The sequence below is a fragment of the Macaca fascicularis genome, chromosome 10, assembly GCF_037993035.2.
Source record: "Macaca fascicularis isolate 582-1 chromosome 10, T2T-MFA8v1.1".
Taxonomy (NCBI): domain Eukaryota; kingdom Metazoa; phylum Chordata; class Mammalia; order Primates; family Cercopithecidae; genus Macaca; species Macaca fascicularis.
In genome coordinates, this window is record NC_088384.1 from 19773009 (window position 1) to 19788004 (window position 14996).

Genomic DNA, 14996 nt, shown 5'->3' on the forward strand with positions numbered 1-14996 from the left:
AAAGTCTAAAATATGTATTTAGCTTTGCCAACATTTGGTTTACAAGTTGCCCACGGCCTTGGCTGATACTTTTTTCTCAGATTTTAATCCCTCTACCCATGTAGTGTAATTCTAGTATTTAGGCTAAGGAATTAATCAGAGGTGTGGTCAAATAATTATTGCAAGCATAGTCACTGCAACATTATAACTGTGGTATACTGTAGAATAATTTTTAAAGTTTATAGAAAAATACCAAAAATCATTTAAAAATCACCATCTATAATTTTAACCAAAAGAAGTTATAAATGAAGGCATATTCACATGATAAAATGATATATAGCTATTTTTTTCTTTGGGGTTGCTGAGGGAAAAAAAATGAAAGAAAAAATTATATAGTTATTTTTTAAAATCACGCTCTTTTAAAACATTTAATGACACAAGAAATTTTCATGATATGGAGGTAAAATAAACACAGATATATCATTTGACCACAATTTTGAAAAATAACATATATGTGTTAAATCTCCTTCATCTCCCAGTGATAGAGATAAGAGAGTGGTAAGTACAGTCAACTCGCCCTATCACAACAGAGTGATCTCAGAGTCTGAATTTCCCAGAAGGAGCTGACAGAGCCAAGTCGATTGGTCTTAAAAGACCCATGGAGTTTTCGGCTCCTCTACTGTACTTGTTCCAGATAGAGGCCTAAAGTCTCAGGTTTTTTGTATTTTCCACCCACCCCAGGATGCTCCCATTTGACTGTATTTCTCAGCAGTCTGAGAAAACTGATGGGAATTTCATTATCAAAGAAGAGAGAGCTCTGGTGGAGGCTGCTTCAGTAGTTTTCTATTCCCCTCTGGGAAAGCTAAAGACGAGGGTGAAGGAAAACCAGACGGCCAAATACAAAGCTCAGGCCAGATCTTGGGCATTGAACCAACAAAGTTTAGCTTAACTGTTGTATCTTATTTTTTTGAAGCAGGGTCTCACTCTGTCACCCAGGCTGGAGTGCGGTGGTGTGATCATGGCTCACTTCAACCTCAACCTCCTGGGCTCTAGGGGTCCCCTCACCTCAGCCTTCTGAGTAGCTGAGACTACAGGTAAACGCCACCACATCTAGCTAATTTTATTTTTAATTTTTTTTAGAAATGGGGTCTCCTTATGTTGCATAGGCTGGTCTCAAACTCCTGGGCTCAAGTGATCCTCCAGCCTCGGCCTCCCAAAGTGCTGGAATTACAAGCATGACTGATTGTTTCATATCTGGATTTAACTAGAAGTTAGCTTCCTTACAACTGTGAACAAGAAAGTTCTTATATAAAAATAGTAACAGTAATAGAACCCTTAAAGGGTTCAGGGTATAATTCATCCAAAGCCTCAGCACATGCAATCCTGGATCTGAAGGGCTATCTGTTTTACCCTCCACACTGAGCCTCTGAGAGCACAAGACAGCTCCCCGCTCCAGTGGCTTCCTTTACCTTTCGTGGGCTGTCCATGTAGGTGGGAGTCATGGCGACGCTGCTGCTCTCGGCTGACTGGGCGGAGCTCTTCCCACCATGCACAGCTGCCTGCTGTTCTCCCAGGCACCTGAAAGGAGGAAAAGCACAGGACAGCAGCTTGCTCAGAGCTTCCTGGTGAAGGATCCACGTCCGCCAAGATGCAGACAGCTCTGTTGCTGTCATCTTTGAAACACACACTTCTGCCTTGTTTCCCTTTCCATGATATGCTTAATTTCATTCATTGTGCCTAACAATCACCAGTCCTCCACAGTAAATCAGAAAACAGCCCAATTTTAAAAGCATTCTGGCAGCATCTGGTGCTTATATATGACCTTAAAAAGGGAACTGACATGGTTTGAACACCATTTTTTAAATTCTTGTACAAATACTTTTTTCTCAATTTTTATTTAATATACCAGCAAAAGCACATTCTGAATGTTAAGACTGCGTGGCGGGTCATGCCTGTAAACCCCACACTTTGGGAAGCCAAGGTGGGCGGATCTCCTGAGGTCAGGAGTTTGAACCAGCCTGGCCAACATGGTGAAACCTCACCTCTACTAAAAATACAAAAAATTAGCCAGGCGTGGCAGTGCACGCCTATAGTCCCAGCTACTCAGGAGGCTGAGGCACGAGAATCGCCGGAACCCAGGAGGCAGAGGTTGCAGTGAGCTGAGATCGTGCCACTGCACTCCAGCCTGTGCAACAACAAAAAAATAAAAATAAAAAAAAAGAAGACTGCATTAACACGCAGCATAAACAGGAGAAAATGTGTTAATTCTCTATATATTTTGAAGGGATTTATATGTTAATCTTTCCAATGTGCATAGCTACATCACCCTCCAAACCAAATTAACAGACATTATCTCATAACGCAAGACATAGTTTCCTTATGACATCTCATCCCATCTCAGTTCTGATGTACATGAATGAGTATTTTCATGTTTATTTTCCTAATTTTTTTGTTCTAAAATTAACTACACTTTATTTTAGATTAAATTACATTGCTTTAATATATCATTGTTTCATTGTTAGGTTTCAGAAGGCTCAAATTAAAGTCTTAAGTGCTTCATTATTACTATAATATATATTACTTCTTGTGATGGACAGTGCGAGGCAGGGCCCAGCCCCCTCCACGATGGCCTTGTTGTTGTCCCAGCACTGGGAGGGCTGTCTAGGAGGCTCTGTCTCAGTTTTCAGCCCCTTCAGGGACAGCCCCAGCTGCATGGGCTGCCACAGTCAATGAATGGGGTGTGTGTGTGTGTGTGTGTGTGTGTGTGTGTGTGTGTGTGTCTGCACACGTGTGTTTGTTGGCCTAACTCAACACATCTCTGAAGGCTGTTCTAGGCTGTTCCTGTGGGATCTCCTGAGGCTGTCACTGGGTCTGGGCTGTAGTCCAGCTTCTCTCAGCACCCACTCCGGTTTCTTCCCCATCCCTCCCACAGGTGTTGTGCCCAAGGGCTCTCCTTAATAAGCATCCTATATGCTACATTCCATCTCAGTCCACTTCCCTGAGAACCCAATTTGCAACAATTTTCTTAAATTCTGACACTTTTGTTACTCAATGCGAAGTAATCACATACCAGGGATGCAAAAATCTGTTTCCATAGTAACCTGTTGCACTCTCCCTTAAAATTTGTTTTTACATTATGAAAAAATACAAACATATACAAAAGTAAAGAGGACAATATAATGAATCCCTACATATCTCTTACCAAAATTATATCATTAGAGCCATTCTGGTTTCATCCATACACCCTGCCTACCCACATGAAATATTTTGAAGCAAAACTCACACATTGTTTCATCCTTAAACATTTCAGTATCTCTAAAAGATAACAAACGTTTTAAAAATTTTTCAAAAGTCAAATATTTCCTCAATTGTCTCAAAAAAATTTTTTTAGCTGGGTGTGGTGGCTCACACCTGTAATCCCAGCACTTTGGGAGGCCAAGGTGGGTGGATCACGAGGTCAGAAGATTGAGACCATCCTGGCCAACATGGTGAAACTCTGTCTCTACTAAAAATACAAAAATTAGCCATGTGTGGTGGTGCATGTCTGTAGTCCCAGCTACTCAGGAGGCTGAGGCAGGAGAATCACTTGAACCTGGGAGGCAGAGGTTGCAGTGAGCCCAGATCGTGCCACAGCACTGCAGCCTGGGCAACAGAGCGAGACTCTGTCTTTAAAAAAAAAAACAAAAAACGAAACCCAATAACAAGACTCAATTAAGTCCCTACATTGTCATATGTTATGTATCTTAAGTCCTTTTTAAGGTATAAGTCCCTCTTCAACTCTCCTTATCCTTGCAAATTATTTGTTAAAGAAAGTAGCTCATTAGCCGTGTAAACTTACAGAGTCTGGATGTGCTGATTACATCGCTTTATTATATAACATGTTCTTCTGTGCCCTGTACTTCCTGAGAAGCAGAACTTACATCAAGGGATTTGGGCAGATTTGGGTCAAATTTTGGGCCACTATTCTTCCTAAGTGGTACCTGTGCACTTCTGCCTGGAGGCCCAGAATGGCTGCCTCTCTCTTATGATGTGAGCTGCCACTGATTATCTTTGCTAGATCCATTCATTCATCAGAGACTACACATAGTGACAGTTCATCATTCCTTCTGTATTTATTAGCTGGGATATTTTAAAAAGAGAAACTTCCCCACACCAATTACTTGGATGCTCTGAGGTATAATTCACAGGACAAAAGACTAAGTGCTAGATTATTTTCCTTGTCCACTGACACCAGTCTCTCTATCACAGCGCAGCGTGTTTTCCTCTAAGTCTCATCCACAAATGCATGCTGTGAGATTCTCTTGCATCCCCAGTGACCACTCAGATGTGTCATCTGATGCACACAACAATCCACATGTACTGAGTCACCTGCTATATGCTGATGCACTGACTAGGAGTCAAGGATTCTGAAAAGAAGACTGACCCTGCCCTTGCCCTTAGAAGCTCCTCTTCTAATGGCTCAGGAAGAGGGGACTGCCACAAAACAACCAGTTACAATGCATATGTATATACATGAGAACATACATGAGGGCATGCTTGGGTATGTTCAGCCAGGAGGGGGCGCTAGTCACACCTCCATGGTGGCAGTGACATATATGCTCCGAGTGGGCCTTGAAGGGTGGGCAGGAGAAAGACACAGCCTACACAGAATCAGGAAGGGTAAAAGCACGCAGACACCCTTCACGCGCCTCTGCAGGCAGATGGCACAGTGTGGCTCACTGCTGGTGTGCTTTCCCCAGAAAGGCCTGAGTAAGACGTACACACTAAAGCCACCTTGGACAGAACATGAATATCCATCTGCTTGGTGGGGTTTCTCTCTCTCTGCCCTAACTTGGCTGTCATTGGGTCATCCTCATCTAATAGGAACAGAAAAGCCCACTGGCCAGCACCTGCTGCCCAGACTGGTCCCACTGCTATTAATCAGCACAAAGCTAAGATTCCAGGGCTTCTGTCTTCCACAAGGGCCTGACTAAATGCCTACAGATAAAGATGGGAAGAAAACTGGAAGAAATATACACGGTTAGATGTAAGGTAAGATGGTGGGACTACAGGTGAAATTTTGTAAGCGTTTTCATGCCACTGTATGCTGTTTTGCATAATAAATAAAACGGAATCTGTTTGGGGCAGTGAAAGAAAAAACAAAAACACATAAATAAAAAATTCTGTGCAAGCAAATGTTATACAAATGTTATATAAAGGTCTGGCTCCCTCTACTCTACCTCTATTGAGAAAATGTAGCCCGTCTCCCGGGAGCAGTCATCCGTGGCAAGGAGGAAGTCTTGGATCTCTTTGTCCTGCCTCCTGCCTTGGGGTTGGCTGAGAATCTCACCCTTCACACTGGGGGTACCACTACCCCCACGATATGCTTCTTCAGTGTAAGCAGAAACACGCTCCTTGGTGCATACTAACAATGACTCACTGACAAAATAAGATCCTTTCACCTCACTCCCAGCTTGACACCCCTCCCAGCAACATATGTTCCTTGTTCTCTTTTCCAGTGGGAAAAGTCTGTGATTAGTTACAGGGAGAAACTGCCACACAGACTCCTGGCATCTTCCTTGGTCTGATAAAGATATTTTCAAAAGAAGACCCAGTGCCCTCAGAAACAAACCCAACCTACCCCAGTTTTCCTTCTCTCATCTGTCCCCTCACCGTAGGCACCCTGCTGTGTTCTTCATCCCTTCCTTTCCATCTCATCATCACCCTCCATCCAGCCTCAGCTGCCTCTTGCCTGGACTAGCGGGAGCCTCCTGATGGGACTCTGCCTCCTGGCTCCTGCCCACCAAGCCATCCCACACAGGGAGCTCATCTCTGAAAAAACCACTTCTGCCAAAGACACCAACTGGCTATTTCATGATATTAAGGAATTGTTGTAATTTTAAAGGTAGATTATAATACCATGGTTTTGGTTTTTCAAAAAAGGGTACTTGTCTTTCCGAGGTACATTCTGAAATATTACAGATGAAGAGAAATGACACCAGGAATTTGATTTAAAAAAATAAAAGAAAAGGAAAACATAAGTTGGATAGAAATGAAATTAGGTCAGCCATGAGATGATACTCATTGAAACTGGGTGATGGGTAAGCAGGAATTTATTATACCAGTCTATTATTCATATCCCTTTGAAATTTTCTAATATAATTGTTATTTTCATTTTTTATTGAGACAGGGTCTTGCTCTATCGCCCAGACTGGAGTGCAGTGGTGCAACTGAGGCTAATTGCAGCCTAACCTCAACCTCCCAGGCTCAAGCAATCCTCCCACCTCGGCATTCACCACTACACTAGGCTAATTTTTTGTAGAGATGGGGTCTCACTATGTTACCTATCCTGAGCTTGAACTCCTGGGCTCAAGTAACCCTGACCTCTCAGTCTCCCAAAGTGCTGGGATTACAGGCATGAGTCTCCCAAAATGCTGGGATTACAGGCATGAGTCTCCCAAAGTGCTGGGATTACAGGAGTGAGCCACCATGCCTGGTCTGTAAAAGAATTTTTAAAACTTTCAAAGGATTCCTCTTGCCATGAGAATGCATAAGGACAGCCTAGCGTCCAAATTCCCATACTGTCTTTCAAATTCCACGTCTGCATCATACCTCACCCTTGCTTGTTCAATGTTACTTCTGGAAAGCCTACTGTGTGCAGGTTCCTGTGGGCATGACAGACCCTCATACCAAACAGTCAAGGTCTAGCCTCCCCTAACATGCTCACCTCACATCTCTACAGGGGAACCCTCAGCATCCTCCTCCTCCATCATTCAATAAATATCCATTATACACCTACTATGTGCCAGGCACAGCATGCAGCCTCTGGCCTCAGAGCACACAGTCAAGTCAGGGAGAAGTCAACAGATGACTGTAGCTCCCAGCAGAATACTGGTAAGTCCTCTGATGGACATAGGCCCAGGATGCTGGCAAGCACAGGGAACTTGATCTAGCTGTGAGGTGGAGAGGGGCAGGAAAGGTGGCCCAAGGCAGTGTTTTGTCTTTCCTCAAGTCTCACCCACCCCCATGTAAAGGCTTTGCTTCCTACAACGCCAGCTTGAATCCCACCACCCATGACACCACACTCTCCCTGCCCTCCCAACCAAGTGTGGTTCCAAAAGTGTCTTATCAACTGTTGCACTTAACTGTTTATAAAGGGGCCACATACCCAAAGGCCTAGAGAAGCCAGCTAGGTAGCATGAGTGAGTGTATAAGACAAGTGTAAGACCAGAGTGTGAACCCAAGGCATATGCCCCTTCTGAAGTGCCATCTCACCGTGGCTGGGTGCAAATGTGGATCCTGTGTTAATAGAGCCTCCGCTATTTCAAGTAAAGCTGGATTTTTTTTTTTGAGATGGAGTCTCACTCTGTCACCAGGCTGGAGTGCAGTGGTGCAATCTTGGCTCACTGCAACCTCTGCCTCCCAGGTTCAAGCGATTCTCCTGCCTCAGCCTGCCGAGTAGCTGGGACTACAGATGCGCACCACCATGCCAGCTAACTTTTTATATTTTTAGTAGAAATTAGGTTTCACCACATTGGCCAGGATGGTCTCAATCTCTTGACCTTGTGATCCACCTGCCTTGGCCTCTCAAAGTGCTGGGATTACAGGCATGAGCCACTGCGCTCGGCCTCAAGCAAAACTGCATTTTCATACATTAACTATAATTTTTTTTTTGAGATAGAGTCTCACTATGTTGCCCAGGCTGGTCTCGAACTCGTGAGCTCAAGCAATCCACCCGACTTGGCCTCCCAAAGTGCTAGGAGCACGGGCATGGGCCACTGCACCTGGCCAACTTTGCATTACAATAGTCCTCACTTACTTGAGGGGGATATGTTCCAAGATCCCCAGAGGATGTCTGAAACCTAAGGTAGTACCAAGCCCTGTATCTACTATGTTTTTTCCCTATAAATACATACTTATGCTACAGTTTCATTTATAAATTAGGCACGGTAACAGATTATCAACAATAACTAATAATAGAACAACTATACCATATACAGTAAGAAAAGTGATGTGAATACGGACTCTCTTTTTCTTCCTCAAAATATCTTATTGTACTGTACTTGCCTATTTTTGGACCACAGTTAACCTTGGGTAACTGAAATTGCGGATTGAGTATATTATATTCCCAGCCAATATGAAATTGAGGATTGCGTATTATACTATATTATCTATAATATATTGTTTTATATATTATATATCATGTACCATGTCATATATATTTTTAATATAAAAATTCACATGCAATCTATACAATCCAGATTTTTATATGGAATCTTCAAATTTAAAACCCGGCTCAAATTTTGTTGTTGTTGTTGTTGTTGAGACAGAGTCTCACTCTATTGCCCAGGCTGGAGCTTAGTGGCACAATCTTGGCTCACTGCAACCTCTGCCTCCTGAGTTCAAGACATTCTCATGTCTTAGCCTCCAAAGTAGCTGTGATTACAGGCGTGCGCCACCACACCCAGTGATATGGTTTCGCTGTATCCCCACCCAAATCTCATCTCAAATTGTAGTTCCCATAATCCCCATGTGTCTTGGGAGGGACCCAGTGGGAGGTAACTGAATAATGGGGGCGGTTTCCTCTATGCTATTCTTGTGATAGTGAGTTCTAATGAGATCTGATGGTTTTATTTTATTTACTTATTATTATTAAGACGGAGTCTTGCTCTGTCACCCAGGCTGGAGTACAGTGGTGCAATCTTAGCTCATTGCAACCTCCGCCTCCCAGGTTCCAGCAATTTTTCTGCCTGAGCCTCCTGAGTCATTGGGATTACAGGTGTGCGCCACCATGCCCGACTAATTTTTGTATTATTAGTAGAGACAGGATTTCACCATGTTGGCTGGACTGGTCTTGAACTCCTGGCCTCAGGTGATTCACCTGCCTAGGCCTCCCAAAGTACTAGGATTATAGGTGTAAGCCACTATGCCCGTCAAGATCTGATGATTTTACAAGGGGCTTCCCTTCCCCTTCACTCTGTACTTCTCCTTGCTGCTCCCATGTGAAGAAGCATGTGTTTGCTTCCTCTTCCGCCATGATTTTAAGTTTCCTGAGGCCTCCCCAGCCATGCTGAACCATGAGTCAATTAAACCTCTTTCCTTTATAAATTACCCAGTCTCGGGTATGTCTTTATTAGTAGCATAAGAATGGACTAATACAGTAAATTGGTACTGGGGAGTGGGGCACTGCTGTAAAGATACCCGAAAATGTGGAAGCGACTTTGGAATTGGGTAACAGGCAAAGGTTTGAACAGTTTCAGGGGGCTCAGAAGAAGACAGGAAAATGTGGGAAAGTTTGGAACTTCCCAGTGACTTGGAGGGCTCAAAAGACAGGAAGATGTGGGAAAGTTTGGCACTTCCTAGAGACTTGTTGAATGGCTTTGACCAAAATGCTGATAGTGATATGGACAATGACGTCTAGGCTGAGGTGGTTGCAGATGAAGATGGGGAACTTGTTGGGAACTGGAGTAAAGATCACTCTTGCTATGCAAAGAGGCTGGTGGCATTTCGCCCCTGCTCTAGAGATCTGTGAAACTTTGAACTTGAGAAGATGATTTAGGATATCTGGCGGAAGAAATTTCTAAGTGGCAAAGTGTTCAAGAGGAAGCAGAGTTTGGAAACTTGGCAGCCTGATGACGTGACAGAAAAGAAAAACCCATTTTCTGGGGAGAAATTCAAGCCTATTGCAGAAATTTGCATAAGTACAAGGAGCCTAATTTTTTTATTTTTTATTTTATTTTATTTATTTATTTATTTATTTATTTTATTTTTTTTTTTTTTTGAGACAGAGTCTCGCTGTCGCCCAAGCTGGAGCGCAGTGGCGCGATCCTGGCTCACTGCAAGCTCCGCCTCCCGGGTTCACACCATTCTCCTGCCCCAGCCTCCCGAGTAGCTGGGACTACAGGCGCCCGCCACCGCGCTCGGCTCATTTTTTGTATTTTTAGTAGAGACGGGGTTTCACCGTGGTCTCGATCTCCTGACCTTGTGATCCGCCCGCCTCGGCCTCCCAAAGTGCTGGGATTACAGGCGTGAGCCACCACGCCCGGCCTTTATTTTTATTTTTTATTTTTGAGATGGAGTCTCGCTCTGTCGCCCAGGCTAGAATGCAGCTGCACGATCTCCTGCTCACCGCAAGCTCTGCCTCCCAGGTTCACACCATTGGAAGAGCTTAATGTTAATCACCAATACAATGGGGAAAATGTCTCCAAGGCATGTCAGAGACCTTCACGCCAACCCTCCCATTATAGGATTGGAGGCCTACGAGGAAAAATTGGTTTCCTGGGCCTGGCCTAGGGCCTCCTGCTGTGTGCTGCCTAGGGAAGACAGTGCACTGCATACCAGTCACTTCCGCCATGGCTAAAAGGGCACAAGGTACAGCTCAGGCATGGCTTCAGAGGGTGTAAGCTCCAAGCCTTGGCAGCTTCTATGTGGTGTAGAGCCTGTGCATGCACAGAAGTCAAGAATTGAGGTTTGGGAATCTCTGCTTAGATTTCAGAGGAGGCAGAAGTTTGCTTCAGGGGCAGGTCCCTCATGGAGAACCTCTGCTAGGGCAGTGCAAAAGGAAAATGTGGGGTTGGAGGCCCCACAAAGAGTCTCTGCTGGGGCACTGCCTAGTGGAGCTGTGAGAAGTGGGCCACCATCCACCAGACCCCAGAATGGTAGATCCACCAACAGCATGCACTATGCACCTGGAAAAGTGGCAGACACTCAATGCCAGCCCATGAAAGCAGCCAGAAAGGGGGCTGTACCCTGTAGAGCCACAGGGCTGGAGCTACCCAAGGCCCTGGGAGCCTACCTCTTGTATCAGCGTGCCATAAATGTGAGACATGGAGTCAAAGGAGATCGTTTTGGAACTTTAAAGTTTAATGGTTGCCCTATTGGATTTCAGACTTGCATGGGGCCTGTAATCCCTCTGTTTTGGCCAATTTCTCCCATTTGGAACGGGTGTATTTACCCAAGGCCTGTACCCCATTGTATCAAGGAAGTAACTAACTTGCTTTTGACTTTACAAGCTCATAGGTAAAAGGGATTTGCCTTGTCTCAGATGAGACATTGGACTTGGACTTTTGAGTTAATGCTGGAATGAATTAAGACTTTGGGGGACTGTTAAGAAGGCATGACTGTGTTTTGAAATGCAAGGACATGAGAACTGGGAGGGGCCAGGGGCAAAATGATATGGTTTGTCTGTATCCCCACCCAAATCTTATCTTTAGTTACGGTTCCCGTAATCCCCACATGTCATGGGAGGGTCCAGGTGAGAGGTAATTTAATCATGGGGGCGGTTACCTCCATGCTGTCCTCAGGATAGTGAGTTCTCACAAGACGTGATGGTTTTATAAGGGGCTTTTCCCCCACCTTCACTCTGCACTTTTTGCTGCTGCCATGTGAAGAAGGTTGTGTTTGCTTCCCCTTCTGCCATGATCGTAAGTTTCCTGAGGCCTCCCCAGCCCTGCAGAACTGTGAGTCGATTCAACTTCTTTCCTTTATAATTACTCAGTCTCAGGTATGTCTTTATCAGCAGTGTGAGAATGGACTAATACAGTGGTTTTTTTTTTTTTTTCCCCAGTAAAGACAGGGTTTTGCCATGTTGGCCAGGCTGGTCCCAAACTCCTGGCCTCAAGTGATCTGCCCACCTTGGCCTTCCAAAGTGGTGGGATTACAGGCCTGAGCCACCATACCTGGCCCTGGCTCAAATATGCCGTAATATTTTGTGGGCCAAACCAAATGAGTCTGTATTTCAATTAAGTCCCAATCTAAAAGTTTATAACTTCTGGCCTATTTCATGTTATCCAACACCTACCAGGTATTAGCCTAGCTTTCTTTTCACATAAATGTCTTCTTCCTAATTACAAGCTACTTGTAAAGGAAATATTTCACCCCCTCATGGGAACAGGGCACTGAAAACCCTCAGGGCTGTCAAGATGGGGACAAGTCACTCTTCTACCAGGCACTTACTTCTGACTGGCCTCCATCTCCAACAGGGCAGAGAGAGCCGAGGTTCCCTTCTTCCCCACTGGGGGTGCGGCTGACTCCAGAGAATGTGTGGAAATGGGCCCGGTCATCTGCAAGCCTTTCATGGCGGTCCCTTTCTAAAGCAGAGAAGAGGAGACAAGGCCATCAGCCGAGTGGGCTCTCAGTGGAAGCCACTCAGGTCCCAGGGCATGCTGCAGCATTCCCAGGCCCTGGGAATCCAATGGACAGGGTCAAGGAACATGGGTTCTCAGTGTTCAGCAAGTGACAGAAAACAACATTTCACTCAAATGCCTGGTGAACTAAAAATAAACTGCCACTTTATTTGCACATCATCTCATTTCACCCTCACCACAGCTCTATGAAGTAAACAATGTTAGTCCTATTTTACAGAAGAAGAAACTGAAGCTCAGAGAGGTTAAGGGACTTACCCTACATCCTACTGGAGCTGGAATCCAAACTCCAGTGACCTCACTCCAAAACCAAAGTTCTTCCCACTATCCAAGTTCTCCCAGACATGTTTTTAATCATAAGTGATGTTGTGTACACAAGACAGCTGGTGTGAGAGGAAGAATACTGAACTTGAGGTTAAAAACAAAAAAACATGGCTGATGATGGAACATTCCCTGGTGATTAAAAAGAGTGAACTACTTACACACGCAACTTGGATGAATCCAAAGGTATTATGCTAAGTGAAAGAAGACAATAATATATGACCTTTTCACATATGATGTGACTCTTTTCTGTGATGTTTGGAAAAGACAAAAGTACAGTGATAAGGAACACACCAGCGGTTGCCACGGATTAGAGATAGGGGAGAACGTGACTATAAAGACTAGCATAAGTCCGGGCATGGTGGCTCATGCCTGTAATCCCAGCACTTTAGGAGGCCATGGCAGGAGGACTGCTTGAGCCCAGGAATTTGAGAAAAACCTGGGCAAAATGGGGAAATCCCATCTCTATAACAAATAAAAAAATTAGTTGGACATTTAGTCCCAGCTACTTGGAGGGCTAAGGTGGGAGGTCAAGGCTGCAGTTGAGCCATGATCATGCCACCACACTCCTGCTTGGGCAACAGAGTGAGACCATGTCTCAAAAAAAAAAAAAAAAAAGCCTAGCATGAGAGAATTTTTTTGAAGTGATGGTGGTGGTTACATGAATCTATATATTTGTTAAAATTCATAGACCTGTGTACATACACACACATGTCAATTGTACTATATATTAGTTTAAAAAAAAATGCTGAATCCCAGTTCTGCCCCTTAGAGCTGGCATATTCCATAACCCCCAGAAGCCTGAGTCTCCGCACTGGGTGGTGTGTGACTGAATGAGGCACGGGGTGCTGGGAACGCTGGAGCAAGATGAGTGAGGAAGGACTGCGGCTGTTCACCTCCTGAGAGTTTCTACTCAGCAGTTCAGCACCTAGTCACACAAGCAGCTGTGCTCAACATAGGGTCCCACCTGGGGAGGACCTCAAGGCACCGTGTCTTCAGGTGGAAGGGAGTGGCTCTGTGCCACAGAACACCACCCAGTCACTGCCTGCACACTATCCCTTCCTCCTTTATCGTGCAGTGGAGAAGAAAACACTGTTTTGGATTTAAGGTAAACACTGGGCAACTGACGAGTAAACAAATAGGCTAATGATGAGAGGCCCCTAACAGAGGAGGTGGCAAACCTGCATCTCACACCAGGCACACTCCCTGAGTCCAAGGAGCCCTTACCCGCATCATGCGATCCGAGCGATGCCGCCTGCGAATGCGATTCAAGCCCTCCACAAAGCGGATAAAGCCATCCAGGAGTTGCCATTCGTCCTCGTCTGCACGGGGCCTGTCCCCATAGATGTCGCAGTGGGCCTCCCCCTCTGTGATGCGCTTGGTGGCGGTGACACAGGCTGGCAGCAGCAGGAAGCGGGTCCTCCAGAACTTCAGAGACTCAATTAAGCTACAGGGGGCCGAGGAAGGCACAGAGTGGTGGTGAGAAAAAGGAGATAATGAAAGCACTCTCGGTAAAGTGTGCGGAGCTGGTGTGTGAAGGTCCATCTCCCCATGAGTATGTGTTCGTCTGATGCTACAGCTCATGGCTTTGTTGAAAATACAAGTTCTGGCCGGGCGCAGTGGCTCACGCCTGTAATCCCAGCACTTTGGGAGGCCGAGACGGGCGGATCACGAGGTCAGGAGATCGAGACCATCCTGGCTAACCCGGTGAAACCCCGTCTCTACTAAAAAATACAAAAAAAAAAACTAGCCGGGCGAGGTGGCGGGCGCCTATAGTCCCAGCTACTCGGGAGGCTGAGGCAGGAGAATGGCGTGAACCTGGGAGGCGGAGCTTGCAGTGAGCCGAGATCCGGCCACTGCACTCCAGCCTGGGTGACAGAGCAAGACTCCGTCTCAAAAAAAAAAAAAAAAAAGAAAATACAAGTTCTGAGGATGGGCACGGTGGCTCACGCCTGTAATCCCAGCACTTTGGGAGGCCTAGGCAGGAGGATTGCTTGAGCTGAGGAGTTTGAGACCAGCCTGGGCAACATGGCGAGACCCCATCTCCACCCTGTCTCAAAAAAAAAAAAAAAAAAAAAAGAAAATACAAGCTCTGAAGGAAGACCACAAAAGCAGTTTTTGCTTTGATCCCAGAGATGCCAGAATGCTTCTGCAAACCCAGGTCCAGTGAATTTGTGGCTATCATCACAATCACAAGTCATGCATAGAAATCAAAAACTAAAAATGAGACACCACAAAGCTACCAGCCAACCAGTGAGGAAAATGTTAAGAATACAATCTGCACTGCCACTTGCATCAAAGTGCACGTCATCACTGAGTTTCATGGGGTTTGCTTTTTCAATTGTGGTAAAATACACATCACAAAAAATTTATCACATTAACCTATTTTTTTTTTTTTTGAGACAAGGTCTTGCTGTGTTGCCCAGGCTACAGTGTGGTGGCACTATCAAGGCTCACTGTAGCCACGACCTCCTGGGTTCAAGCACTTCGGCCTCCTGAGTAGCTAGGACTACACGGGTATGCCACCAAGCCCAGTTAATTTTAATTGATTAATTTATTTATTTTCTGAGACAG

At 45.2% G+C, this 14996-nt stretch overlaps 1 protein-coding gene across 47 annotated transcripts in view; it reads right to left on the reverse strand.

Moving 5' to 3' along the window:
* DEPDC5 (DEP domain containing 5, GATOR1 subcomplex subunit) overlaps positions 1 to 14996 on the reverse strand; it is a 166778-nt gene that overhangs the window by 60387 nt on the left and 91395 nt on the right. For all 47 annotated transcript variants that reach the window (XR_010578372.2, XR_010578375.1, XR_010578374.1 and 44 more), the window contains 3 exons: positions 13650 to 13869; positions 11914 to 12047; positions 1449 to 1557 (listed from right to left, as the gene is read on the reverse strand). Coding sequence is in view for 41 of the 47 variants with exons in the window: in XM_074003906.1 (XP_073860007.1) it covers positions 1449 to 1557; positions 11914 to 12047; positions 13650 to 13869 (463 nt within the window). In the remaining 6 variants the exon portion in view is untranslated. The remainder of the gene's footprint in view (positions 1 to 1448; positions 1558 to 11913; positions 12048 to 13649; positions 13870 to 14996) is intronic.